This window comes from Hypomesus transpacificus, chromosome 18, assembly GCF_021917145.1.
Source record: "Hypomesus transpacificus isolate Combined female chromosome 18, fHypTra1, whole genome shotgun sequence".
Classification (NCBI taxonomy): Eukaryota; Metazoa; Chordata; class Actinopteri; order Osmeriformes; family Osmeridae; genus Hypomesus; species Hypomesus transpacificus.
Window position 1 is genome coordinate 8,406,049 of NC_061077.1, and position 26,998 is coordinate 8,433,046.

The 26,998-nt window shown below is 41.5% G+C and overlaps 1 protein-coding gene across 4 annotated transcripts in view; it reads right to left on the reverse strand.

The window, feature by feature from the left end:
* Positions 1 to 20,682: 20,682 nt before the first annotated feature.
* Positions 20,683 to 26,998, reverse strand: part of LOC124481207 (paired box protein Pax-7-like) — a 46,112-nt gene continuing 39,796 nt past the window's right edge. For all 4 annotated transcript variants that reach the window (XM_047041086.1, XM_047041085.1, XM_047041084.1 and 1 more), the window contains 2 exons: positions 25,027 to 25,285; positions 20,683 to 23,293 (listed from right to left, as the gene is read on the reverse strand). In XM_047041086.1, the coding sequence (XP_046897042.1) occupies positions 23,178 to 23,293; positions 25,027 to 25,285 (375 nt within the window). In that variant the 3' untranslated portion in view covers positions 20,683 to 23,177. The remainder of the gene's footprint in view (positions 23,294 to 25,026; positions 25,286 to 26,998) is intronic.

The following is a 26,998-nucleotide window of genomic DNA, read 5'->3' on the forward strand; positions in this document are numbered from 1 at the left end:
TGAACGAATACGCTGCGTGTTTTTACCTAAATAGCGATAAAAAAAATGTTTTACGTAACGCAATGTGTGGCGGCCGGTGTTGATTCTGTGGCGCACCGCCACAAATTAGTCTATGTGTGGGAAACACTGAATAAGATCATCTATCAAAGCAGGGTCACTAAAAGGGAGAGGGACCATTTTGACAGGCAGGCTCCAGTTTCTGTCACAGAGTTGTATATGGTGACATTGCTTTGAGGGGCTTAGTCCACGTGACTCAGACATTCAGCACTTTGCTGAAACTCTGCTCTACGGAAAGGTCACTAATGTCAAAAGAGGAGAGTCAGTAGAAACCCAGTAGCCCTGCTGTTTCCTCTAAAACCCAGTGATAATCATGTACATTTGACACTTCACACAAGGGGTCTCCGTTTCCTAGGTGATGCTTTATGTTTATTAAAGTTCAGAGGTGTTTCCTTACATATTTGACATTGAGGTTGTAAATGTGTCATGTGCATGTGTGAAACACGGGTACAAGTAGAGAGATGTCACAGCTTGAAGTGTAAAAGCCTCAGCATGTTGAGGTGGCAGATCATGCGGGGAGAGCATCTGGTGCAGGGGCTGTTGGGCTATGCTGCCAGCACTTGGCCAGGAACAAGCCTTACATACCTTGTGTTTGTCAATGCTGCAGTCTGGTTTTAGGGGAAAGCCTTCTGTATCAAATATGTAGTTAAGCAATACTGTATTTGAAACAAACCCTTAAACAAATCCTAGTCCACATATTGTTTGCCATCATTCAAGGGCAAATTATAGTAAATGTTACTAGCAACAATGACTATGGAAAAACAAGATTGCAGGTCATCCTTTAGGACTGGCATCAAAGAGCTCTCCAGCAGGGAATACGGTTTGAGTTTTTCCTCAGGACTGCAATGCTGGGGTGGGGGTGGGGGGTGGGGGGGCTTGGGGTAAACTAATACACTGAGGTCTCAGAGTCAAGTTGAAAAACAGATAGTGTTCGGCTGTGACACTAAACTAATACCTATCTATCTGTTTGGAAGCAACATGAATACCAAAGTATCGAATTCAAGTAGGATTTTCCTTTCCCCATCCTATACAGAGGCCTCTATAGCAAGCCTGCAATACTGGAGGGGTGGGGGGGGGGGGGGGGGGGGGGTCAACATAAAGTGAAGGTTTAGGGTTCTCTTGTCATAGACAACTGTATTTGGATATGCACTGGCAAGCCCATCTAAATAAGAACCAACCTATGTGCTCTCTTAATTAAATTAGTCTAATATAGACTACATGATCAGACCGAGGTTTATCAACTTCAGCACACATCCAGCCACACTGGCAACCCAAAATAGAGCATAGGCTTTGATGAATGTAGCCTAATTAATTATGATAAACGTTAAGTTACACAGTAGATCTACAGAAAGCTACAGTTCATCATCAGATTTCAAAAGCGAGGCGATTGTAATTTCAAAAGTGCATCTCTTAACATCAAAAGGTCAAATGTTTTCAAGTAAAATGACATTTTCCCAAACATCCACTCTGAACGTACAGCTTAGAAGTAGGCCTATAGGCTATAGCCTATGGCACTATATCCCTGCATAAAATACTACTACAAGATTAATGTGCATTGGTAGCCAAGCCTTTGCAGCCTGAGTTGTAATATTCTCCTCTAAACAAAAAGGTATTATCGGCACGGCACTTACAACAGACAGCCGCGTTTAAATTAATTTCCTTTACCTTTGATGTCAAAAGTCTGGAGGAATCTTGATGCTGATGAACGTTGAGGGGGTAACCCGGCAACGGAATTCCCGACCCAGTAGCTCTCTTGCTTCTTTTACCGCCTGTTCCCATCAAGATTTGTAAAGCCTGCCCATTTGAGGCTGTAACGCGGTTTTACAGCCGTGGATGTATTACCATTGGTTGATCAAAGTATAGCTACATGCATTACGTTTTTATGATTGGTTCAGAATGCTGTCGATACATGACTGAACATGATTTTGCCTCAGTGTGGGTTCCACCAGCCGATGCTTTGCACATGACTGTATGTCGTCGTGTTTTGAAAGTGTTTGCATAATAACGACAAATTTACTAGGTTCATTGTACTGTATTCTTAAGTTAGGTTATCATTTTTACTCTACTTTATCTACTTTAAGAAGTAAAAGGAGAATAGTTAGAAGAGTACGAGCTACTGTAGCATAGTCCAGCTACAATTACAATAAATACGCTAGAGTAGGCTAGCCTACTGCAGGCCTGTGTATAGTAGCTTACTGCACAATTTACAGATGTGTGATATACGCAAAATTATATCAGATGGCCTAATAATATGACAAAACAGTCAATTTACTACGGAAATCACATCCTGGGTAGGCTTAAAACATTTTAGGACAAGCAAGTTCATTGTATTTGCAGTTTCTTGTCTAACATCCTTCTCCATAGGCTCACCTGCATGAGGACGTGTCTTTTTGAAGGGGTGTGACAATAGCGTCCTCTGGAGGAAAGGTGAGGACACAACGCAGTCAAGTTTCACTAAGATTATTTCTGCTACTGAATATAATGTTCTACATTTGTACCCCCCAAAAACATAGGGCAACTGCCGAGAGTCGTTATTTCAACTAGATAGACGATTGGGCAGCTTTCTTGATAAGTAGGCCTAACATTTGAACATGCCTTACAGGAAAGTTTACTGGAGTGTCTTAAGCCTACTCTAAATATCCCAATTTTGATACATTATTTCAACAGTGTAGATACTGTGGATGTTATTCGTGACTCATGATTAGACGGATGGGATTAAAGTTGCTGCACGCTCCACAATATTACAGAAAATAATTTAACTTGTATGCCTCTAGAGGGCAGTATAGGATAGCTAAATCCTGGAGCGTGTTAGCAGTCTCGTCTCACAAAAATGTTGCCTACTACCAACTGTCTGCGATCTGATACTCTTTAATATTTTACTAATGTCCTGACAGTTTGGCTGATTCAATTTTACTTATATTGATAAATAGCTGCATGCCATATAATTACCAAATATGTGTACATTTCTCTTTACTTGGTCTATTCCCTAAATCTTCTTAATAATAAAAAAATACTTTTGACTGGTATAATAATTGGTACACAAGTTTTTACATGTTTTTTTAATCAGTCTGGGATTACGTGTGCACTACAATAAGAACCCCCAACAACATTTTAATGTCACAATTAAGCACATATAAATACATACCACCATATGATAAAACCATAGTCACATCTATAGGCACCCTTAAGCTACTAAGAGAACAGTGTATGTTCAACTCAAACACACCTGCAAGGTCTCACTCACCAAGTCAATGTAAACTCCTTGTGTAAAACCCAGTGAGCAGGCCTGCTGGTTTAATAGAATGTGTCCTTTTTTAATACGCCTCTCTGCATTATACTGCACTGATACATTTTCATATTTGTGTTTCTTAAAAGAACCCAATAAAACTACGGATTAAACAAAGATTTGGGCTGCTGCAGCCAGCCTATTTCCATCATTTCTGTGTGCAAATCCACCAGGCAGCCACGATGATTACCCAAATATGCAGCTGGGATGTCTTCAACCCGCTGCGCAGCAATACCCCTGCTATTCTCTCCTAAACAGAAACTTCTTTTCTCTCCCTCGTTTATTTATTTTATTGTGCACAAAAGGAGCTTATAATGTGCATATGATCATAGTGAGTGAACGCTTATTAAACTTGCTTGTAAACCAGGTAACCTTGTAAGAATGGGGATTAGGTTGGAAAACACTGACGATGCAAATTCACCCACTGAGCCATCTGTGCTGTGCTGCAAAGTTAAATCAGGCATGGAGCGCACATCCTCCTAAATATCCCAACTTTCTCTTCCAGTCCTTCTTTGTTGTTGTAAAGCAGGGAAAAGCCTTTCCAATAGCTAGGAAAAAATAAACAAAGGCGCTTTTATAGACTAATTACTCTCCGGGCTATTCTTTTGCTTACTCTTCACCTCCTTTTATGATTAATTCCCTTTTTCTCTTCCAATGAATCGGGTTACAATCCAATTCAGTTTTGTCTACACAAGTGGATGTTAAACAGCAACTGCTATGATAGGAATATCGTTCAGTATTTCAGAAGAGGTATTTGTTCTATTTCAGATTTTTGACAAGCTACAGTACTGTATTGGTCCAGTGAAAATAGCATTGATGTACTGTGGATTTAAACTAAAATCCACATGCATGAAGCAAAGATGATCACTAGACACAATAACTTTGGTCTAAAGTTGAGTGTTTATGCAGAGTCTTGATACTTGTTTACTAAACTGTCTAAAGGCAGCAGTAGGATAGAGCAACAGCTTGGGTGGATCAGTTGTTTTTGAAATACCTGCACCATAGCGTTAGCGTCAAGGTTCTGTGTGAAGACAGTGCCAAGGGATGTAAATCTACACCAGATTAGGTGATTACAAGCGTGGCGAAGATCCGGGGCTAAGAACAAGAGTCAGTCTTTTTGATCTGTAGTTGGCACAAAAAATAAAACAACGTTTATTTTTTATGCAATTCTTGTTGTTCAGGAGGTCAGCTGACGTGCAGAGCTCCTGGATGTGACTGTTTTGAATCTTGATCTGACTCTGAGTCACATGGCAGTTTGCACCAATTTTATATTCAGAAATAAAAAGTAATTTTTGCCTTTAAATCCTCAGATTTTTCTGACGTTTAGATAATTATTGCCTTCACTCTGCTATTGGAGATCCTGCCATTGGCACATACATACAATACGACAATGTACAATGCAGTCAATACAGCAAACAACACAGTGACTTTATACAATACTCCCCACATTTTAGTCAGCTGTTTGAATACCCAGTTCAGCCATTCAGTGACAACCCCATTCATGGATAATTAGTTTTGTGTACTGTACACACACACACACACACACACACACACACACTGAGTGCTGCCCTCTGTCCCTATGGTAGGGGCCAGCTGCCCAGTGTGTTGAGTGTGAATGTAATAAAGACACAGGGATTAATCCTGCATATCCCATGTCTGGAGTCCCTATCCTCCTCTCCCCGTCATCTGCTCCCTCACCCAGAGTGATGTCTGAATTACAGGGAAGCCCAATGTAGTTGTGTGGTGCTAGTTTACATTTCATCATACTGCAATAGATTAGGGGATAAAAGTACATGATTTGCACTGCATTTGGTAAAGAAGGATTAAGAGTAAATAGGAAAAAAAAAAAAAAAATCCCCTAAATGTACAATATTTCTGTAAAGATACCTAGTATCAATGGACATACAAAATGAATGGCAACTAAATTAAATGCCATAGATAACAACACCAGTCAACATGACATTTGTGAGACACACTGACACCCATTATTTGTAACTCATCAAGTAAAAGATCATATTTAACGTTGTTAAATGTCTGATGAGAATCACATAGTTCTGTAGCAAACTGGCATTTCACTGTCTCTGGATTAATAGCGTGATTTTTAACCGCAATTAACCCTGCTCTCTTTTCCTCAGAAGCACCACTGAAAACATCCCAGCCAGCGGAGGAACTAAGCACCCGTGTACAGCAACAGAAGCCTGACTGACGAGCCATCCCTCACACCATCTTTCACACGGTAGCCATCTTAAGCCACCTTATCCGCCTTACCTTGTAGCTGCCTCTTAGGCTGTGCTGTGTGGTGTCATTCACTGGACAACCCCAACATCTGTGAACATATGGAGGCCATCAATTTGATGCTCTCTCCCTCTGTCCCCTTATTCTTTCTTTCTCTCACGCTGAGATTTACACTCCAGATATCGCTGCCATTTTCTTTCAAACTTTTTTTCTTTCTCTGATCCTGCTACAATCTGTTTGTGCTTTGACTGGTAGTCACGGTTGCAGGGATTCGCACGGCACAGTGTGTTTAGTGTGTGTGTGTGCAGGGAGAAAGACTTATCTGTTAAAACTTGGCTAAGTTTACATGTATGTTCACACTTAGTTAGCTGCACAACGCCCATGTTTTTACTCTGCCTTCCATATGTGGATAGTGGATACAGTGACAAATGGACATAACCACGAGTAAGGTTGAAACTAAAAGTGGGCTTGTACTTTGCACTATCCAATGCTGTATCACCTCCCATGGTGTTAACTGCAGCATTTTAGCTGTATTGGTATTTATTCAGTATGTTTCTTTACTGTTATGTTTAAAATATACAGTCGTGGCCATAAGTTTTGGCAATGACAAATGTTGTGTTTTGCAAAGTTTGCTGGTTCAGTATTTGAGGATTTACATGTTTCTATAGAATACTGGAATACAAAAAGGAACATTTCATATATTTTTAATTTTTTGGGTGCGAAGAATTTCAATACATGCAAATAGTCCCCTCTTTTACAGCAGTCAATTTGCACTTAAAATCCAATCAGAATGGTAGTGATTTCACCTGGCTAGAACTAGTTCACACTTTCCCCTGTGCTGATGATATGACTTACTGAAATTATGTTAGCATTCATTTTATGCCAAGGCCCAGCAAGCTTTGCAAACACAAAACGTATGTCACTCCCAATACTTATGGCCACGGCTGTACAATCAAACTAACATATTCATATAATTAACATTGTTCCCGTGATAGAAAGCACATTTGGAGGACTCCAAAAAGCCTAGTTAAAATAAATGGAACAGTTACTTAGACCAAAACTATGCCCTCTACATACCGGTACTTAATACTATTTTCTTTATAGTATTCAGTGTGTAGACGTTATAGTTTTGGTTATATAAAAAAAAAAACTTCAGGAGAGAACTGACAAACCAGCCTTCTGGTTGCACAGTGTACCCCCTGGTTTTTCAGTCTGGTTGTGCTTTTGCTGTTAGTTCCGTATCCCAAAGGATTAAGAATGGACCCACAACAAAGAGAACTGCCTGAATACTTTCCACAATTATATTATCCAAGTAAAAAAAAAAGAAAAAAACACCATACAAGCCCAAGGCTCAAAAGCTTAGTAATTCTGTGGTATGTATAGTTGTACTTTTTTGTCATTATGACTTTGGGGTCCACTTTGTGTTGAGTTTACCTGAGGATCTCTCTCGTTTTCCTCTATCCACCCCACCATGCAGTCTACCCTCAAGCCCAAGCTAAAGAGGCTATTAAATATATCTAACCACCTTTTATTACATATTGTCTTGCTTCGTTTACAATTTTGGAAGACTGGGCAAAATAAAGTTATATTAAATAGACCCTGATAGACAATTCTGTCTTCAACATTGGAAACAGAAAGGAACGTTTCAAGAAGTTGGGTGAAAAAAATCAATGCATGATTCAGACAAGTTGTGTTTGGTGTTATGATTGCTCAGTATGTGCTGTGCCTTTGTCATTTTTACCCAACAATTTATGCACGAGGACCCACAAACTGAGACACACACTCATAACCTTGCCTGTTCTCTTTTCTGTGCTTCATCCAGATATGAAATTACCCGTTAAGCAAAGATGAAAGCGATTTTAGTGTTTCATTTAAGCAATTTCACATTGTTGTCTGTATACTGACGTGTGGGTTTCCTGTCCAAAGCAGATAAGACTAAGGGCATATGATTCTCCCACTTGAAAATAAAACCCTGACAAACATCCCTCTATTCTGTAGTGCAGTCTGATAGGGACCCAAACAAATATGGTCGAATGGGACAGTCCTTTAATATCTTCACCACTATCACATCAGAAAGATGAAATTTTAGCAGTTTTATGGAGATCCAAGAGTGGCTATAACCGTCTCACTCAATCCATTATTTATGCATTATATCATATGGAGATGTTAGACATGAATCACATCCCCTTTTTCATTTTCCCCCATGGAAAGCAGGTCTGATGTTCCACCACTGGATACCCATGGATAGAAAACAAATCGAAATTGACTGGGAAAACTGGAGAAAATACTTTTTAATGTATGGAGTGAGCGAAATAGTCTAGAAGACAGATGTTGTTTTTATCGACATTGCTTCTTTCCTACAATCTATCTTTAACAGCCTTGGAGAAAGTTGACTGTCGTTGGACTCCAAAGTCTCCCTCTACTTTCTTTTTCTCTTGTCTTTCTTTCCGCAGTTCCTCTGCAGATAGAAGGGGCTCCATAGAACTGTGTGTGAACTCTCAGCTTTTGTGTTGACTGACGGCATCAAAGGGTAGTTCCAAAGTATGTCCTTGTACTCCATTCTCTTTCAATTTCTAATTGCGTCTCTTAGTCAAAGGGCCAGCAGTCAGACTGTGAGAGTAGTTGTGGCAATCAACAATTACCAGTCAGCAGGAAAAATTGGCATTCAACCGACCAAATGAATGGCTAATCAAGTTAGAATACGATTGTAAATAGCCTAATATTCAAATATAGTTCATGTACTAATTTGAAAGACACTATTTACTGTTAAACCTTCCTCAGACCCAAATGCTGCTCCATAACCACTGAGATCCGACAAAAGTCTTTACATGTTGTAATCTATCTTTTAATCTATCATAGTATTGTTACAGAATGCTAAATGGGAATAAAGCTGCTGGACCATTCTGTATTCCTCTGAGTATAGCTAATTATTGGTCACCCACTTGGGGATGAACAGCAGGGAGATGGCTGTGAGGCCGGCCAGAGAGGACGAAGAATCCCACTGATTTAGTTTGCTTAAATTTTCAACGGATATTCGGCCCTCTAAAAAGGGTGGAAATTGATGTTTCAGGCAATTGAGAAGAGAGACATTTACATGTCAGTCTGCCGGCCTTTTAGCTGCGGCCGCTCCCAGACAGCGAGAAGGCAGAGCAGTATGGGTCACATTAATGCCCTCATCCTCTTCCCACTACAAAGCAGACTTAAGTAGGATGTGGGGAACAGGGTTGGCAGACGTGTGTGTCTGTGTGCATGAGAGAGAGACAGAACGTTATAGATGTCCAGTGTGCTGGAGTGGGAGGGCATCCATATGCAAGTGTGAGAGTGCGTTTGTGTAGTGTTATTTGAGAAGTCGTAGACGTTGCTTTGGTAGTAAGGGAATGCACAGAAATTCAGCGGCTATCTCAGGCATGTGCCAGGCATGTAGGCATCCACTTCTGGACATGACATTGCACAGCTGTGGCCACACTCAGATTCCAACGTTTACTCACATGGGGTCTGTGAGCCATACCAGGCCCTAATGGCTATTGCAGCTCTCAGGATCTCAGCCACCAGTGTGAGGACAAACCTAATACAGCCTCCAAATATCTGTGTTGCTTCTGTGAGAAGGGCTTGCAAGTAAGAATTGTGTTGTACCGTGTTCACCCCACTATATCCCTGTGGATATGGCAAATAAACAGATTGTATGAGGTTGTTCAAGTTCTATGTTTAATTTGCGTGGATGCTTGTCAAAAACGCTTTTTAGACCTCCGTTAGAAACAGTGAAGGGTTTTAAGTGCACCACCCAGTAAACCTGCTAAATGTCAAAGGGCTCAGGTGAGTAGCACCCGAGGCAGATCTTTGATCTTTCTAACAGTTATCGATATTGGTGAGAAGATACTGTGACAGATGCAATCATTTGGCAATCGGTTTAGGATTTCACAATGGTGTTGGTTAATGATACAAAACAAAATATAAGTATTTTCATCTGGTTATTTTTGCCTTTCATCACTCACACAACAGTTTCCTCACTTGCTCAGTCTGTTTTGTACCTGCAGTGCACAATACTCTCAATAGAGGGCAGCAATAGCAAAACTGAGTGACAAATAATACTGGTACTGTGCTTATGGCTCATACTTGAGATCATTTTGGGAGCAATAGCTTTCATTGTTTGGTTTTCTGATGTAAGTGAAAGGGACATATGACATTGAATCTATTCCATACACACTCTATATGTTATGCCTGCAAGTGTATCTATAATCTGTCCGCAGGGTAGAGAGCTACTGCTTGCACATAGTACCATTTTAAGTGAGTATGTTAAGGTTAGACATGACAGCAAGATTATAACATGCTTGTTTGATTGTCAGGAACCTTTTTCATATCTTATGACCTCATAACCCTCAGGGAGAAACAGGAAATGTCAGAGTCAGAAGTGTGAAGTGGACAGAGAGAAAAGAAATCCCACCCACACATGGGAGCGGGCTCCCCCTGCCAATATATTCATTTGGCCTGTCCGTGTTGCAGCACGTCTAGTTGTCAAGAGTTACAAAAGGAGCTACTCAGTTCTAATGACTTAAACGAGAGGTAATCACAGGCGCTTCCCAGAAAAAGCCTGCAGTGCCTTCAACGACTTAAAAAAGCCCCAGAAGATAGTGAGCGAGAGAACGTGGCTTTGTGAGAGGCTCTTTGAACCACGAGCCGTCAGCTGGCTTACGTGTCCATCTTTATTAGCCAAATCACACAGAGAAAAATAGCAACTCCCCAGTAAACACACTTGCACATGCTCGCCCCTTTCAAACACACATGCCTACTTGAAGCACCCTCCTGGTGGATTTAGCCCCATGCTTTAGACTGAGGTCAAGCAGAAACACACCATCACTGCTGCTCTGTAACCTTTTTCTCAACACAGAAAAGGTGTGTTTGTGTTTTGAAGCATGGTGTGGGGGTGGGAGGACAGACGATATTGCCACACTGGTTGCTATTGTAAATCCCCCAGTCTGGATAATCATACAGGAAGATGTCTGCCAGCCATCAACATGTCACCGTTGCCCACCACTTGTCCACTTCTGAGTCCAAGTGATTTATACACTCTACCACATGCATGTACACTCTCCTACAGGCATGCATGCATGATCAATCGCACACACACATACACACACTTAAATGGTTTGTGACTTATGAGTCTTTGAACATGCCCCAGTAAAATAAAGCCCTTTCTTAAGGCAATTCCATTAGAAATCTTCAGAGGCAACACTGTACCTGAGTGTTAAGTTAATATTCTCTACAGAAATACCTGCATTAGTGAAAAATAGAGGACAAGCCTAAAATAATGGAATCTCATCTCCCTTGCGGCACAGTGTGAAATTTATTGTGCTTTCTTCTTGAATTTTGTCTCTCTCGCTCTGTCTCTCTTTTTCTAAATCCTTAACCCCCTCACCATATTCTTTCTCGCTCACACAACACACACACAAAAAATACTATCTTTCTCACTGGAAGACGATTCCTTCGCTTGGAATAGGAACCTGTTCTGAGGTGCAAACTCCAACTTTTCGTATCATTCTTCAGATGCACGCACACACACACACACACACACACACACACACACATACATACATATATACATACATACAAAAACACACACATTTCGTCCTAATGATCATTTACTGTAAGGTCTGGTCTGCAGTGGGAGCACACACACTCCTACTGTACCCAGAGAGCTTCCACTGCTCACACACCCTCCCCCGTCCTCTGGAAGACGCCGAGCCAGAACCACAGCTGCCAACCTATGACATCACACTGCTCCAGCTGTGTTGGTATGGAGACATGAACAGATGTCAACCTTCTTCAAGCCAGCCTTTCCGAAGTCCGCCATGTTTTGTGGGAGATCCTGGAATCTTGCTGACACCTGCTCTCAGCTTTGGCAAGGGCCTGATATGTCTGGAAAATAGCAGGACAAGAGAACTACCACCCACGTTTGCCCCTCCACTTCCCTAATAACCATCTCAGTCATGATGGCGTGGCATGCCTGATGGTAGAAAACATGTTTTGTCACCTCAAAACACATCGTATGCTATCGTTTTTAGAGTGAACATGTGAGCCATATTTTTCACGTTAACTGTAAGAATGTACTCCTTTATCTACCATGAATGGACTTACTGTGACCAAAATGCTATATTTTACAACCGACCTAAAGACTAATGAAAAAAATCATCAAATGAAATTAGCCGAATGAAGAAGACCTTTTCTTTATGCGTTCTCTCACCCCTTCCCCATAATGTTAGAATTTAAAATCAACTTAGCTCACTAATGATGTTCTTCCTGTGGTAGGTCTGATGGATAGATACACTGTTCTGACATGAATGTCTTTAGCCTAGGGAAAAATAATGTATAATTAGGAAATATTTCACATGATTCAGATTTGGGAGACATATGATTAGTTATTCTGTATGTAGTCAGTATAGATTTCATGCCCAAATTGGATGGATTGGATTTCATGTTTGTGCTTATTCTGTGAAAAGCATGCTAGTTAAACTGTGTTTGTAGACTGTGAAAGACTGCACTGTAGTGAAGGAGAATGAGAAAGATGAGGGAGGGAGAGGAGAGCCCATGCAGTAGAGGACACAGCTGCACCCACACCATCATCAGTCCGGCTGGCCGGGAGTGGAAAAACCGGAATCAACTCTGCCTCTGCCCTCTCTCTCTTTTTTTCTCTCTCTCTCTCTCTCTCTCTCTCTCTCTCTCTCTCTCTCTCTCTCTCTCTCTCTCTCTCTCTCTCTCTCTCTCTCTCTCTCTCTCTCTCTCTCTCTCTCTCTCTCTCTCTCTCTCTCTCTCTCTCTTTCTTCTCTTTCTTTATCTCACTCTCTTACTCTCTGTTTATTCCCGCCTCTCTCTCTTTTTCTCTTTCTCATTACACAACACTCCCCACTTGGCACAACATCACACCCCTCTCCCCCTCACACATCTGTGTGGGACCAGTGAAGCATCCTTGGGCAAAGGGACATGGAGGCGAAGGGAGGTGAGGGAAGGAGGGGGGTCAGGACTAGGAATCTCAGCTGTTCTACTTGTCAGAACCCTGGGAAAGTAGTGTCCCCCCCTTTGTCTGGGGCCTTGATACCCCCAATTCACTCCCCCCTCTCCTTCCATCTCTCTGCCTCATACCCATGCCTGACTGAAACACGAAACGGCTGATTCTGATCATTTTTGGGGTGTGACTCGGAGTACTGGGACAGGGAAACAGAACCAGAGGGCTTAGGGAACCATTTGGTCTGAGATCTCTCCCTTCAGTGATTCATGGGTCGTTTTCGGGAGATGTCCTGTACCTCTGCCAGATGAGGTTGGCCAGGTCTCTCGTCTTCTGAGACTCAATGGCAACTGGTTTGTACATCCTCCTCTAGAGCAGGGCTTTGTGGAGACACACTGTTGACTGAAGCCATGTTTCTTTACTCTAACCTTTAAGGGTCACACATTTGAAGCCCTCTTTGTGCAATACTATGACCTTGTTTGGAACTTGACCGACTGTCTTATAATTAGGGGCGTGGTTTTCATTTAGACTGAAACAGCAATTTAGACATTCAAAAAAGCCACAGAACAAAACACAACAACTCTGATGGCTTTAGCATCTTCTGAATCGTACAACTCCTTGACAAATTCCAGTGTGTTAGACAGCAGTGTCCAGATTTCAGGGAACCCAGTAGATGATGGGTGAAAGGAATTATCATACCTGTTGTTTACCCTCATTCATTGTCATGTTCAATTTGCTCTCGACTGAGAACTCTGTCCTTTTTTGAAATTGCATACCCAAACCCCCTGTAATCCAGCATCGCCTGAAATGTCTCACAGCACTGCATAGGATCTGACTGATTATCAAACAGTTCTTCTGATCCTTCAAATTAAATTTGCGGCCCTGGTCTGTAGTTCCTCATCCCAGCTGGAAACCCGTCTGTAACAGCAGTCGAGGGTGGGGTCGTCCCATCTCTGATATAAGGCTATGTAATCCTGAGCTAACCCGTACATTAAATCCTACTGTAATTGCCTTCCATCCAAAGACGGGACCGTTGGAGCAAAGATATTCCCTGTTCTCAAGGCGGCTCACAAGGACAATGGGAAGGGGGATTTAGTCCCTATGCAGATATTCACCAGGCTGAATATATTTAGTACAGGTGCTTTGGAAAGGGGGATATGTGATGTTAGAGCCGACTTTCATGATCAGACTCAACAATGGGGACCGAGAGGAGGTTTGTAGCAATTAAAAGTAGCTGTGGTAATTTGAGGGTCTCTAGTAAAAGGGATGATTTGAAATGACAACAAGCTGGACTTTGATTTTTTTCATCACATTTTCTCTCTTTCGATTTCGTTCAGAATAATTTCTCCTCCAGAGGGTGTTGACCACCATGTTACACAGGAGGCGCACGTCTCAAACCCTCAATATTGTTGTTCTACGAACTACAAATACCAGTAGAATGAAACAGTCAGTTGCTCCAAATGCCTGGATGTGTCTATGCATACATGAGCAAGTGAATTGGTGGCCTCTATATCGGCCACTGTCATTGTTACACCCTCTCATTGTGTGTACAAGTACTAAGGCTTTAGGCAGCAGCATGGCTCAATGGGAACTTAGCCAGACTTGCAAGCCATGCACATGTGTCCTCTTCCTGCAGGCCCCTCATTGAACACACTTAATCGGGAGCATCATCCACAATCCTGTCTCAGGAGATCTGCTTTGCCTGCTCACATGGACTGTACTGTGCAGCAGAGTTTTCAGTAGAGCCACCCTGGCCTGCACAGGGAAGTGACAATAGCTTATTAAAGCCCTGGTGCTTTGCTACTGAAGTGGAAAGGGACTTAGGATAGACACGACCGGCGTTGTGAAAGCAGATGAGCAGAAGGGACATGTTACCTATGAGATCTGTGGTGGTTGCTTGTGTGTGAGCAGCCTAGCCTTAGGATAGGAGGTTAAGAACTGGATTCAGTGTGTGACTTCATAAGCCTTCATTGAAAGAATGTATAGTTTTGAGCCATGGCTCCGCAAATGACTATCATATCAACGACTATTCACAATGTCCTTCTGATAATACTCTCTCACTTGGCATGTGCTAAATTAGACTTGGTGTAGAAAAAACTGTGTAACTGTTCTGTTGCCAAGAGAGAACATGAGACGAAATAAAACAGACAAGAATTTGAATTATTAGAAAAGATAAAGGGATCTATGGGTTCTTTCAGTCTTTGCATGGCTTATAGGTTTACAAGACACAAGGGATTCTTGAGATAGTCATTGAGAATTTATGTTTGGTAACTCGATTCCCCACACCCTAGCCCCCCCCCTCACCCAACTCTCTATGAAGAACAACACTGTCTTAGCAGTGAGAAGATTCAAAAACAATTTGCACTCAAATGACTGTGATTGTGTCAGCCATTTGTGTACACCGGGCCCTTGGCTATGGAATAATTGCATTGCAGAATGGCAAAGCCCGAGTTGCCATGTACCCCCCCACCCTCCCCATTGTACACATATCCTTCTTAGACACTAGAGTATCTGTGATCCATAAAGAAAAGTGATTCCATCCATTGGCACAAGCTCACAAATGACAGCTACCTTTTATTACAGCATAATTAGTGACCCCCAGTGCCAAGCTAATTTTGGAAGCCAGCTCCTTATAAGGCAATTAAAGGGTGCATTAACTATGGCCAATTGAACACAAATTAATATCTAAAGTGGGTAAAGTGCGGGGATAAAATGACAAACAAGGCATGACATTGTGTCTGGTGTCATATAAATGACAGGCAGACATTGGGTACAAACAAATGTATAATTCACTTATTTTTTATGACTGATTGAATCATTGGCCTGTCAAAGACACAGACACACTTGTTCGAGGATTATCAAGAATAACCAGTCTGTTAAGACTTACAAAAGATCATCAAAACCAAATTCAAATACTGTCATAGTTGTTAGAAAATATTGAATGGATAGTCTACGAAGAAAAGTGAAAAGAAACACGATACAAAAAGTTGCAAATAAATCATTGTTTGTGATCTGCAAATTAGCTGGATTATAATGATAATTTATCATTCAGTTTATTGTATATTTTTCAACAATGTTATATTCTATTTTTATTGTAGGGGAGGATCCATTCAGAGTGAGGGTTCATAGTTATATTGTGTTCTCTTTACAAACAAGGAGGAGTCTTCTTTCATCGCTCCCTTAGTAAGGACCTCAAGACTCCAGCCCCCTTCGTTTACTCCTATGTTTGCAAAGTGCAATTGACAGCAAATATTGGGGTCACGTCAGACAAAGCAAAGGCTCTGGTAGGACATTATGGCAACAGAATAGTAACCATTGGTTTAAGGAGGAGGGTGACAAATAAGCGGACGGAGGTAAGAGGAATTTCCATGGGGCACAGCTCAGGCGCGGTCAGAGAGGGTGCAATGCGGCGGAATAGATTTTCCATTGGAGTGTGTCACATTAGATTTTCAGAGGTGCCGAGGTGGCAGGTACATGTCATTAGTAACACTTTAGCATTGTAATGAAGCTTTTTATTTAGCCGCCACAGCGCTGCTCATGAATGCATAAGGAGCTGTTCTCCAGCTGTGCCCGGTAACCCATGGAGCGACAGCATGGTGGGGGGTAGAGGGGACTGAAAGGAGGAAGATAAGGGAGAAAGAAGGCCTGGATGAGCTGGGGGAACACAGGAGAGAGAGAAGGAGAAGAAAGGTGCAGGGCCGTTCAGACTGCAGGCACTGGGAGTGTACCGGCTGGAGCTGACCATCTTGAACGCCAACAGTAAAGGTTCACTGCTGTTATTACAATACATAATGTCCTGTTAGCTCACTTGTCTACTGTTACGTTAAGGGTCTGACAACATCACTTAATAAGAAATATAACTGTAAGGTGATGACTTGAACCAGGATCACATTTCCCTCAAGCAAATCTGTGCTGATAAATGGACACACAGTAAGTGCGTAATAAGTGAAAGACTTTTGGGAGCAGGCTTGCAACACAGCTCTATAGCACTGAAACTCTAGCTTCTGCTAGAGATTTGGCCTTACCTCACTTCCTCTGCTCCTTATTTCACCAGAGCAGTCAATTCATTGTTCCTGAAGGCCCACAGAGAAAAGTAAGAAGAGCTGTAAAGGCCTGTGGCGGAGTAGCTTTCTTTCCCCAGCTTCAGAGCGGGCCTCAGTGTTCATTTCCGTCTCATCTCGGGTGTGAAATCGCCATCGGTGTGCCACTGACCCCTGGTATTACAGGGTCAGGAACCCAAGTCTGAGTGTTTCTCAGCCCTGGGAATCAGACAGACAGGACAGATACAGGAGGAAGGGAGGAGGATACTTCTATTCTAGCAGTTGTCTAGTGATCTACACTATAGTTTACACTACGTTCTAACTCAAATAAAAGTACACATTTTGAATAGGTTTTGTTATTTGTTTTAGTTACTTATCAAGGACCAATGTAGGTGTATAGTAATTTTAAATGGTTCTAAGGTATTGATGGAAAGATTTAGAATGTATTTAGAGTATTGACTGTGTCATGATCTCAGTAGCAACGCCATAAAATCCAATGAAATAAAATGGATCACCGCATCTCATATTTTCATACAAGTCACAGCGGTGTGTCTGTCTCCCAGTCCAGCCCACACCCCCATCCCCCTCACTCCCTGCCAAGAAATTAAACGCCTCTCCTTTCATATAGCTCACAATTTGCTACAACTCTCAATTTGAAATGCACAAGTTAACATCTTTTCTACTCAGGGGAATTCATAATCAGGTATAAAAACACTCCTTTGGTGTGTGGATGGTAAAATATGTGTGAGGAGGGGGGTTGTGAAGCATCTAAGCAGATAACTATTAGATATGATTCCCGCGATAAGACAGCATGATTTGGCTTTTAGAGATAGCTGCAGGGGCTACCGGGCTCAACCGCAGCAATTTACTTTTTGTTTTTTTCCCCCCCGTCTTTTCAAATGTTTATCTTGTCTGTTGAAGGCTGTTTTCATCTCTGATGGTTTTTTCACTTTTTTTTCTATCATCCCCAGAAGGTGAGATCACAAGCTTTGCAGAAGACAGAGCAGCATGTTCGAAAACGATGGACAAAATACAAATATTTGAGAATGTATTTCATGGTAATTATGTCAAGTTTCATGGCCTCAACGCAGTACTGAGGCAAAGCCTGGATGCCTTAATTTGTATAGAAATTGTAATCATTTGTTCATTTCAAGGTGAAAATTGCATTTTTTAATTTAAATTGTATCTTGCATGATAGGCTATTATCTATAAAAATGGTCTCTGTGTATTAGAATCTATGCCAAAGCTTTATGCCTTTTAAGAGCTGCCTTCAGAAAGGGTTTTGTGTATTCATCCCTGACTAAATATATGGGCCAGGTCATTCTTTGTCAGGCCTTGTCAAGCTATTTACATATTATATATTGATATTAATTAACAGTAACCTACCTTCATGAATTTACATTAAGCTTATTATATCTTATGAGGTCTCCTCAAAACAGCAGTAAGTTAAAACAATTTTGAGGGTTTTCTCATGTTTGGAGTGGTCCTATTTTCTGTGATGAGACGGTGAGGTTGCAAGGTATTGACACCAAGTCTGGTATTGAAAGGAGAGTTTTACAGAAAGGCTAAAGACTTTTGGCTCCAATGTGTCGACTTGACACTTTTTCATCAATGAGGCTGATTGAGGGCCTTGTGAGAGCAGTAGGGTGAGTAAGACCCCTCAGCTTCCTTCAGCTTAATTTTGAAGTGATACTGGAATGTAGAGATTAGAGTGAGTGGGGTGCTATAAGGGGGCAAGGATGGAGATGGAAAGGGTAGAGTGCATAGCTCCAGAGGGTGGTATAGAGAACTGGGATCTTACATTCAGGGGATTGGTGTGATAACACATGAAAGACGAAGATTTAAAGAAAAACCTGACATGAATTGAAAGAGGAGGAAAGGGGGGAAAAGGAAGGGATAAAATATGAAATGGTTCCCCCAAAATGTTGTCAGACTAATATGTGTTTGTAGTCCAGGCAAATTAAATCTTTCTAAAGAAATAAACGATGGGAGCCCAGGAACAATAGTGGTCATCAATGAGTACATTCTTTTATTTGGTTCTCCTGAACAATCTTCTTCCCAGCTTAAACACATTGCTTTACTATTCCAGGTTATTAGCCAATCATGTGATCTGTCTCTGTAAGCTGATTGTGGGAATGTGGAATCCCTTCAGCATGGCGATCAGACAGTTGGGGCTCAGGTACATAATGTATCCTGGAATCATTATAGGATTTAGGGAGATGTTAGGCTTTGTGAGTGCTTTCATTGTGACATTTTCAAGTGTTTGACACAGCAGCACTCCTTATGACACAATACCCCAGGGCCTTGTGGGATAAGGAGGGGAGGGGTGAGGGGAGGGGGCGCAAACGGGCGGTGGTTAGAACTTCTTCAAACACGTTTTTTAATCATTCCGTTCCTCGTGGCACTTTTCCTCCGAGCCATAATGATAACGTTCACACTGACCCAAAATACTCATTATTGAGAAAGTGTTGGGCCTCTGTGATCTTGGCACTCAGGTTAATTACTTTAAAAGATTACACTCTTACCAAGTGCTTTTAATATATCTTATCTGTACTAGTTATAATTGAAAGGGCCAATGTTCTTTTGTCCAATGAAACCACATTTGAGAGAAAACACATAGGCCACAGTTTGAATAGAAATAGCTCCATATACTGTACACAGTGCAGAGAGTTCACAGTACTCTCTACAAATAAGGTTAATACATAACGACATATTTTTTTGTGTTTACACAGATTGACATATTGGCACTTGGTATTAAATATGAATTAAGAAACAAACAAAAAATAAAGCCAGACTGATCGCAATCACATCAAAGTGAAATCATTCACTGACTGAAGAGATGTTTCACAAAAATGTTATACATTTCAGAAGCAATATTTAGTCTACTGCTACAGAAATGGTAACTTCCATTTTGAATTAGTCCAGAACACCAGAACTCCTAGACAAGGACCCATCTTCAGCCACTCTAAGAGCCAACCCAAATCCATTATCAGAATAGTGTGCAGGGTAGCTACGCACTTTGCTAGGAGTTACTGAGCCCTCCTGGTGCAAAACCTACTCACATAGTCAGGTTGTTTACAGTATATTATGGACTGGATTTGAATATTTTCGCTGACAGTTCTGTGGAGGGGTAAATGGAATCTGATGTCATGGGGTTTTTCATTCTCCCCTGGCCCAAGTGGTGGCCCTTTTTTTCATTTGAACCAATATGAAGATCAAAGGCAATATTTATTTTCTCACACTGTGGTCCTCTTCTGCATGAGGACAAAGAAATGGGCTCTATAGAACGGCGAACATTGCAACTCATAATTGTTGTTCAAATAGAGGTGATTTCCAGTGTACTCTGGTGTATACACCAGAACTAGACACTGTATGGAATAAAGTTTACTTCAGAATAATCCAGATTGATTTGAATTATCTTTACTATGTTTATTGTTTTAACTGACAAAAAGAGCAAATGTAATGTGTTAGTGTTTGGTCAGTACTTGACATGACTCTTCTTCACCCAACAGGGACTTTTATCCCATCTAGCCAGAGTATAAAGAGATGCTACAGTATCTTCATATAGTCCCTGTAGTTCTCAAGTATGGGCCCTCAGGGCCTAAAATCCCTAACACTAACCCTCTGTGAGGTCACTGTCAAAGTGCCTGTTGTGAGGCTGATCCTGATTAACACTAGCTTATTCACTGTGGATCTTCCAAATGGGGATTTTTGGTATCCTCAATCACTGGGACTGTGTTGATGCACTTAACTTCAAAGATTTTAGATAATTGTCAGAAGAACTGATGTTATCATGAGGGTTTTATATGTCACTGGAGCAGTGAGGAAAGATGAAGCACATTATTTAGCATCAAATTCTGGACATGACAGTTAAGTTGCTAATAAAATGATTACACTACATTTTCTACATTTTGAGGAGGAAGTATGCACAAAAAATACAAATACTAAACACAAATGTAGCCCATAGTGTACACTGTGTAAATAATATAATAGTTTCCATATCCCCATGTTATCAAACCAACACAGTCCAGGAACTACAAGAGTCGACAGCACTGTTCTTGGTCCAGTTTTAGAGCTTTAATTGATAACAATTACGCCAGTGTTACAGGAAACACACCAACAGGCTGAGGGTAGTAAATGCCAATACAAGTTCACTACTCTAATACTTCATACAGGTAGAATAAATTATGCCATGGTAATATACACACATGCTGAACAGAAAAAAATAAACAAAACCAAAGTAGAAAAACAAATATTACGATTAGGGAGTAGGTCATTCATGAATTAGCCAATCAGAGAGCTTTAAAATACCCCCAGTGGAGGACACATGTTTGGGATAGAAGTAAGTGACATACATAAGGGACATTTTTGCAATTTCTTAATTTCCTCTGCCTGGTTTCTATCTTAGAAAATATACACAAAGTAGAACAACAGAAAGTGTTGATCAGCAGATCAACAGTCCAGTTGGTGTAGATGTCCTGCAGATGAGGATTTCACTGCAGATGAGGTTGTGTTCCTGGAGAGTCAGGACTGTGTTTCTGAGTCAGAGAGATTCACACAGCCCATCAAGTTCAAGGCCCAGAGTACTTTGCTTATGTTTGGCCAACTGTAATGTAAGCTGGTGTCAAATCCATTTGCCTCCTTGATTTCCCTTTAAGACCTTTTCTTTGCCACAAAACGACAAAGAATAATGTCTTGTAGTTTGAGTTCAATCAACATCAGGCAATGACTCTAGTGTTAAATCACTGTCCCTAATTGTCCTATTATGTGACTGTTCTCACAGGGAATGGAGTTCATCTGTTGATTCAAATAATCCTTATTTTCAAGCTTGCAGTGAGATTGGTGGCTTCTATTTATATTTTCATTTAAATGTATAATTTCTAAGAATAAAAAGGAAATACAGTTGGCATTAATATAACATAATAAGAAGAGCAAATTAAGTAAATTAATTTAGAAAGGTACAACAAAAATACGTTGTGAAAATCGATGCCAGATTTTATCGACCATCATCATCTTCTCATCATTACCATCATTATTATAAATCAACAACATGTTTTAGTATAAAACATATTTTTCATAAACAACCAACACAGTTATAACTGTAGGTATCATATCAATGCAAAACGTCAAACATTCATTTAATTAACTTTTGTCATCCATAAGTGTTTAATACATTTAGGTCAAAGTTGTAATATTGTATTGTGTATTATACCAGAGGTAAATTTGAGTCACTTACATTTTCAGTTTTTTTTGTTAGTTATGATGAATGGTCAAGAGAAAATGGATTTCACTGAAATAATAAAATATTCAATACAAGTTCAGTTTAACAGATATTGGAATGATTTTGAATTACAATTGCAGCATGGAATGCAAAGTCATCCAAGGTTTAATGAGCTAACAAACACACATACATTTACCAAGGGGAATTACTTAAGTGTAGTTTTCATAGTGCTTGTGTTCTAGAATGGTTCAAGTAAAGTACATTTGAGCATTTGGAATGCAATGCCTTTCATTTTAAAGTAGGAATGCAAATGTATCAATCATAATTGATTGCCTTCTGCCCAATCATCAATTAATCACAAATGCTAATTCAAAGCTGAAAGAGAAATAATGCTTGACCTTCTCTCAGCATAACCCACTGATGTCCTTGAACATCTTTTATGTCCCCTCTAAACAATGTGTACTGTGTGCACAATGCCTGGGGGAAATGGAAAGAAGCGGATTGGCTGTAATTGGGAGTCTTCCATTGGTTGTTCATTCCCAGATGATTTCCTAGTAACAAGGGTCCCACAGAGTAGCCAAATTTCCTTTTTGGAAGTCAGGCTTGAGATTACAGAGGGAAGGTCAAACCCTTGACATGAGAAGACACAGCAGCAAACTACTTAAAGAAACACCCCCCCCCTCTCTCTCTCTCTGTCTCTCTCTCTCTCTCTCTCTCTCTCTCTCTCTCTCTCTCTCTCTCTCTCTCTCTCTGTCATCGTCTTTGAATGATCCAATTATATCCTACCAAAATAAAGGAAAGTAAACAACTTATCAACAAGAATCATAAGCAGAACAGCAATAAGCAACAGCCACAGTTATGACAAATAGAACAATAATAGCAGTACTGATTCCGAAGTACTGTAGAAAATTAGGGTCCAAAAATATGGGAATGAAATATGGCTACACACTGCCTGTGTAACACACACCGACGTTTGGTGTGGACAGGCAAGCTTTTCAACATGGGCTGAGACAAAGGTTTGTTTTCTGTGACCCCTACAAAGCTCGTCAGAGTCTGTCAGGAAGTAGGGTAGAGGTTGGAGAACACTGACACTAGGCACAGGGTGCCTGCTTCGCCCCATCATGGTTTGGAATGGCTGCGTCAAATTCATCGCTCTCCTATAAGAGGTGCTTTTGTCTTCTGTCTCATCGCCCCCTCTCTTTCTCAGAGGCACATCTGTACACGTGCTGCTGCTGTGTCCTGCTGGCTGTCAGGGTGATAAGGGTGGGCGGACGGATAGTGCTGGCGAACACGTCATGGGGGCTGTAGCATGGACATGATACAGGCTGGAGGGTGGATGGACTAGTAGGCTTGACCAGTCTCCACCTGTAGCAATCCCAGGACAGCTGAGTGGTCCCCAAGCTTCATCCTCCGCTGAGTAGACAAGCTTACGTTCTTGGCCAGATAGTCCACTGCTGCTGCAGATAGAAGAACAAAGGAAAGGTAATATCATGACCTCTGAATGTGGATGTATGTCGAGGTTGTATGTCATGCATTTCTTTTTGTTTGGAGTGAATAATGCCCAACCACTCACTGGCCACTTTGTATCTATGTTTCTCCTTTACTTTCTAGACTGTGTGTGTGTGTGTGTTCTTTACACACTCAAAAAGTTTGCATTGTCACATCTCATATCTCTCTCCAAACAAAGCCAAAGTGTGACTAAACCCACCCCCCCCCCGGTCATGTTGAGATGTGATTGGACGGATATATGCTCCTAAGATTGATTGACTAGGGTGAGATCTTTATCAGAAGCACGTGTGTGCTTATACCTGCGGGCAGACCTTAGGTCAGCGGTCAAACTCAATTTTCTATACAACCAAGGGTTTGGGTATGGATCTGGCTCACACCTCACACGGTTTCAATTTACCCTCATTTAATTTAAAGATATTAGTAGCGGTTGATTGGTGCAGAGGGTATAGCCAATGGGCTGTAGGGTCAGAAGGACAAACCAAGGGCAGGCTGGAAGCTGAGGAAGGAACAGGGGCAAAACTAAGGAAGTTCCTTTTGACTCTCTGAGCACTACAGTGAAGAAGCAGACACACACTTATGACCACACATAGACACCAGTCATAGAGGCCCATGACCTTTCCAATCGTATCTCATGCGCACACTGCCCACTAGAGATATTTTGTAACGCCTGTCATCATCTTGGATGTGTAAAGCCATTTTTACATGAAGTTATATTTGAGCATTTTATCAACATATAGATATTAATGAGTCGACTTTGAATTTGCACATTAAAGGAAGTGTCTATATATCTTTATGGATCGTAAATATGTGTCATTTTACATTGACAGATACATATTGACAGATATATTAGTTTTATACCTGTCTCTTGTGGTGTGCTTACAATTGTGACCAAATAGGTGAATAATGACGGACAGTCTGTCAAATCCAGACAAAAGAGTCAAGCGTAGCCTCTCTTACATTCCCGACATGGCACAGACAGAGACAACCAGGCTGTTGAATGGGGATATTAAAATGTTGGCATCAGTGCTTGGCATTTCTTTAGCTGTTTATTAAGTGTCTGGTCTGTCGTTTCCTTTGATGCTTCTCCCTAGTTCAGGTGGTTGGAACCCCCCTTTTGCAGAATGGGAAGAGTACTGTAGGCGGTGACAGGAGACGAGATAGGGAGAGCTTGTGTGTCTTTTTGGGGACCTTGCCAGACTTCTGTCATGAAGGGGGGGGGTTGTTGAGCATAAGTAAGCAGCACATGTTAGCGTGTCAGTTTGCGTGTTAGCGCAGGGAGAAAGGAGCTGTCAGGAGCAGGGAGAAACGGTAGGAAGCTGCACACCTGTGGGCGGGGAGGCTGTCCGCCAAGGTGCCAGTCACCCTGATGGCTAGTGGGGAGAGGGGTGTGTGTGTGTGTGTGCGTAAGTGTGTGTGTCTCAATGGAAGGACAGGAATGGAACGGTTTAAGTACACCTTTAAAGACATGCTATTCTCTCCTGTCACCCGGGTTTACACCTTAAATCCTGGTTAGATACTCCAAGAGTAGTCTTCCTTAGGACACCACACATACACTTGCTATTTTGATTGCATGTACTTTAAGCTGTCAAGTATTTCCTGAATTAGGACAGTGGAAGAGATAATGCCATGTTAAACCTGTTTACTTTGACAGTGGGAGGGGCTAACAGCACTCAGTACTCACTTTGTCCGTACTGGCTGTACTGGTATCCAGCGGCGACAGCAGGGTCCACACTGTAGCTACTGGTGCTGTAGGTGGGCGGGCAGTAGGACTGTGAGGAGGACATACTGTCTACTGTCTTTATGGAGGGGTCATTGGAACGCTGGCTGCAGCTGGCCGAGATGGAGTTGGAGGAGTCCAGGCCACCGTGGAGTGGCGAGATGGAGAAGTCATGCTGAGATTGTGAGGGCACGCCACTGGGGTTACTCAGAATGCTCATCACCTGAATGGGAAGAGGGAGAGATCATTTTATTTTGAGTGAGTCAGGATTTGTATGACATACTACCAGTTGATTTGCAGTCAATTAAAGAAAAGGGAAAGATTGGTGAGAGATGTAGTGATGAGTGAAGGAATGAGAGAGAAAACTGAAGAAGAGGAGTAATAGATCTGGAAATAATGGAGGGAGAATTGGAAGGGGTAAGCAAGATGGCCCTCAGAATTGGCAAAAACCTAATGTCCTGAGGGGAGTGCTTCATAACAAGAGCCTGGGGAGTAGTCATGATCTCCAATCCCCTTAGAGCTCCCAGTGTTCATGAATGATTCATCTGTTTAAGATAATAAGGAGTTCCCATTAGATGCCTCTGGAGATTAGGGCCAACCGTCTGCTTTGTCCTCTTAGAGCTGTAGCTACAACTCAGGCTGCCTGGATGTGGCGTGCAGCCTAACTGCCCTTCTCAGTAGGAGAGGGGATTGAAACAGTAGCAATTCCAGGCTTTTGTACAAAAGAATACATTATTGATAATAATATGTTTGATTATTTTAACTGGGAAATTGTTGGACAAATTCAGGGAGAATTTTTTTTTGTACCAATCCTCATGCAGGCAATATAGCAGAGGATTTTGCTAAATGTCATAGTATTACTGTTTAAAATAGTATAACTAAATGTATTTGTGTCCAGTGTCCTGTCCAGTTCAGAGGTGGAGATTTTAAAGAAATCATAGTAAACATGCCCAAATGGAAAATTGTTATCGTATGCACACAGTATACTAGAGGGTATGTGGACTTTACAGTGAAATACCAAAACACATGCTCTCCTCTGCATTCCAGCACAGACACAGAAACACAGACACACACAGGGGCATCCACACAGAGCTCAGTCCTGAACATCAGGTTCCTGTTGTGCCTCGCTACGCTCTGCTGCCCTTTGGCTCCCTCCTGCTCCTGCTGCTAAACCAATTAGCCAATAATGGAGCTGGCCACACAATCAAGCCCACATGCAGCCTCATCCAAAACACCAGAGCCGTTTCAAATAAGGCCCCACAGGGGTTCCCCAAGAAGTAGGATGAGGTCACTAGTAACTTTTCTATAGGAACAAGATGGGTTCACATACAGATACACCAATAGCCAGTGTTTTTGAGTTTTTAAGCCTTATTTGTATAATACATACAATTAGAACACACAGTGATCTTGGATAGAACATTGACAGAGTGAGGGTAAAGGGATTGCGGGTAGAGAACATGCATGTTGTCCAAGAGCTACAGAGGCCCTGAGTACAGGAAGACCCTGGGAGTGTGGTGAACTTCTTGAAGTGCAGGCAACTATTTCACTGATGCTTCATTACAACTCCATTCTCCTCCAACTCTCTTTTATCTGTTAAATTAAATGGGCGCTATCAGTGGCGTTCTAAATCCAGTGCAGGCAATTAGAATTCACTGTGCATTCAGCTCATACTTCCTTAACAGCCATGGCCCTCCTTTTTAATAAGGGCCAATTATTTAAGTAGTGCCATACTTATATTTATAGGGACAATCTTTTGTAACAGTAGTTTTTTATCTCATATGTGTAGTTTTCTTGAAAGAGGATAAGGCTTTTTTCCAATATCCAAAGGACAAAATTCTGCACTCCTTTCTTCCAAGATGGGCACACATAACAGATGAACTCTTTAGGAAAGTACCAGTAATCCTCTTTCAACTCCCCATCGTCATTTCCCTCCTAA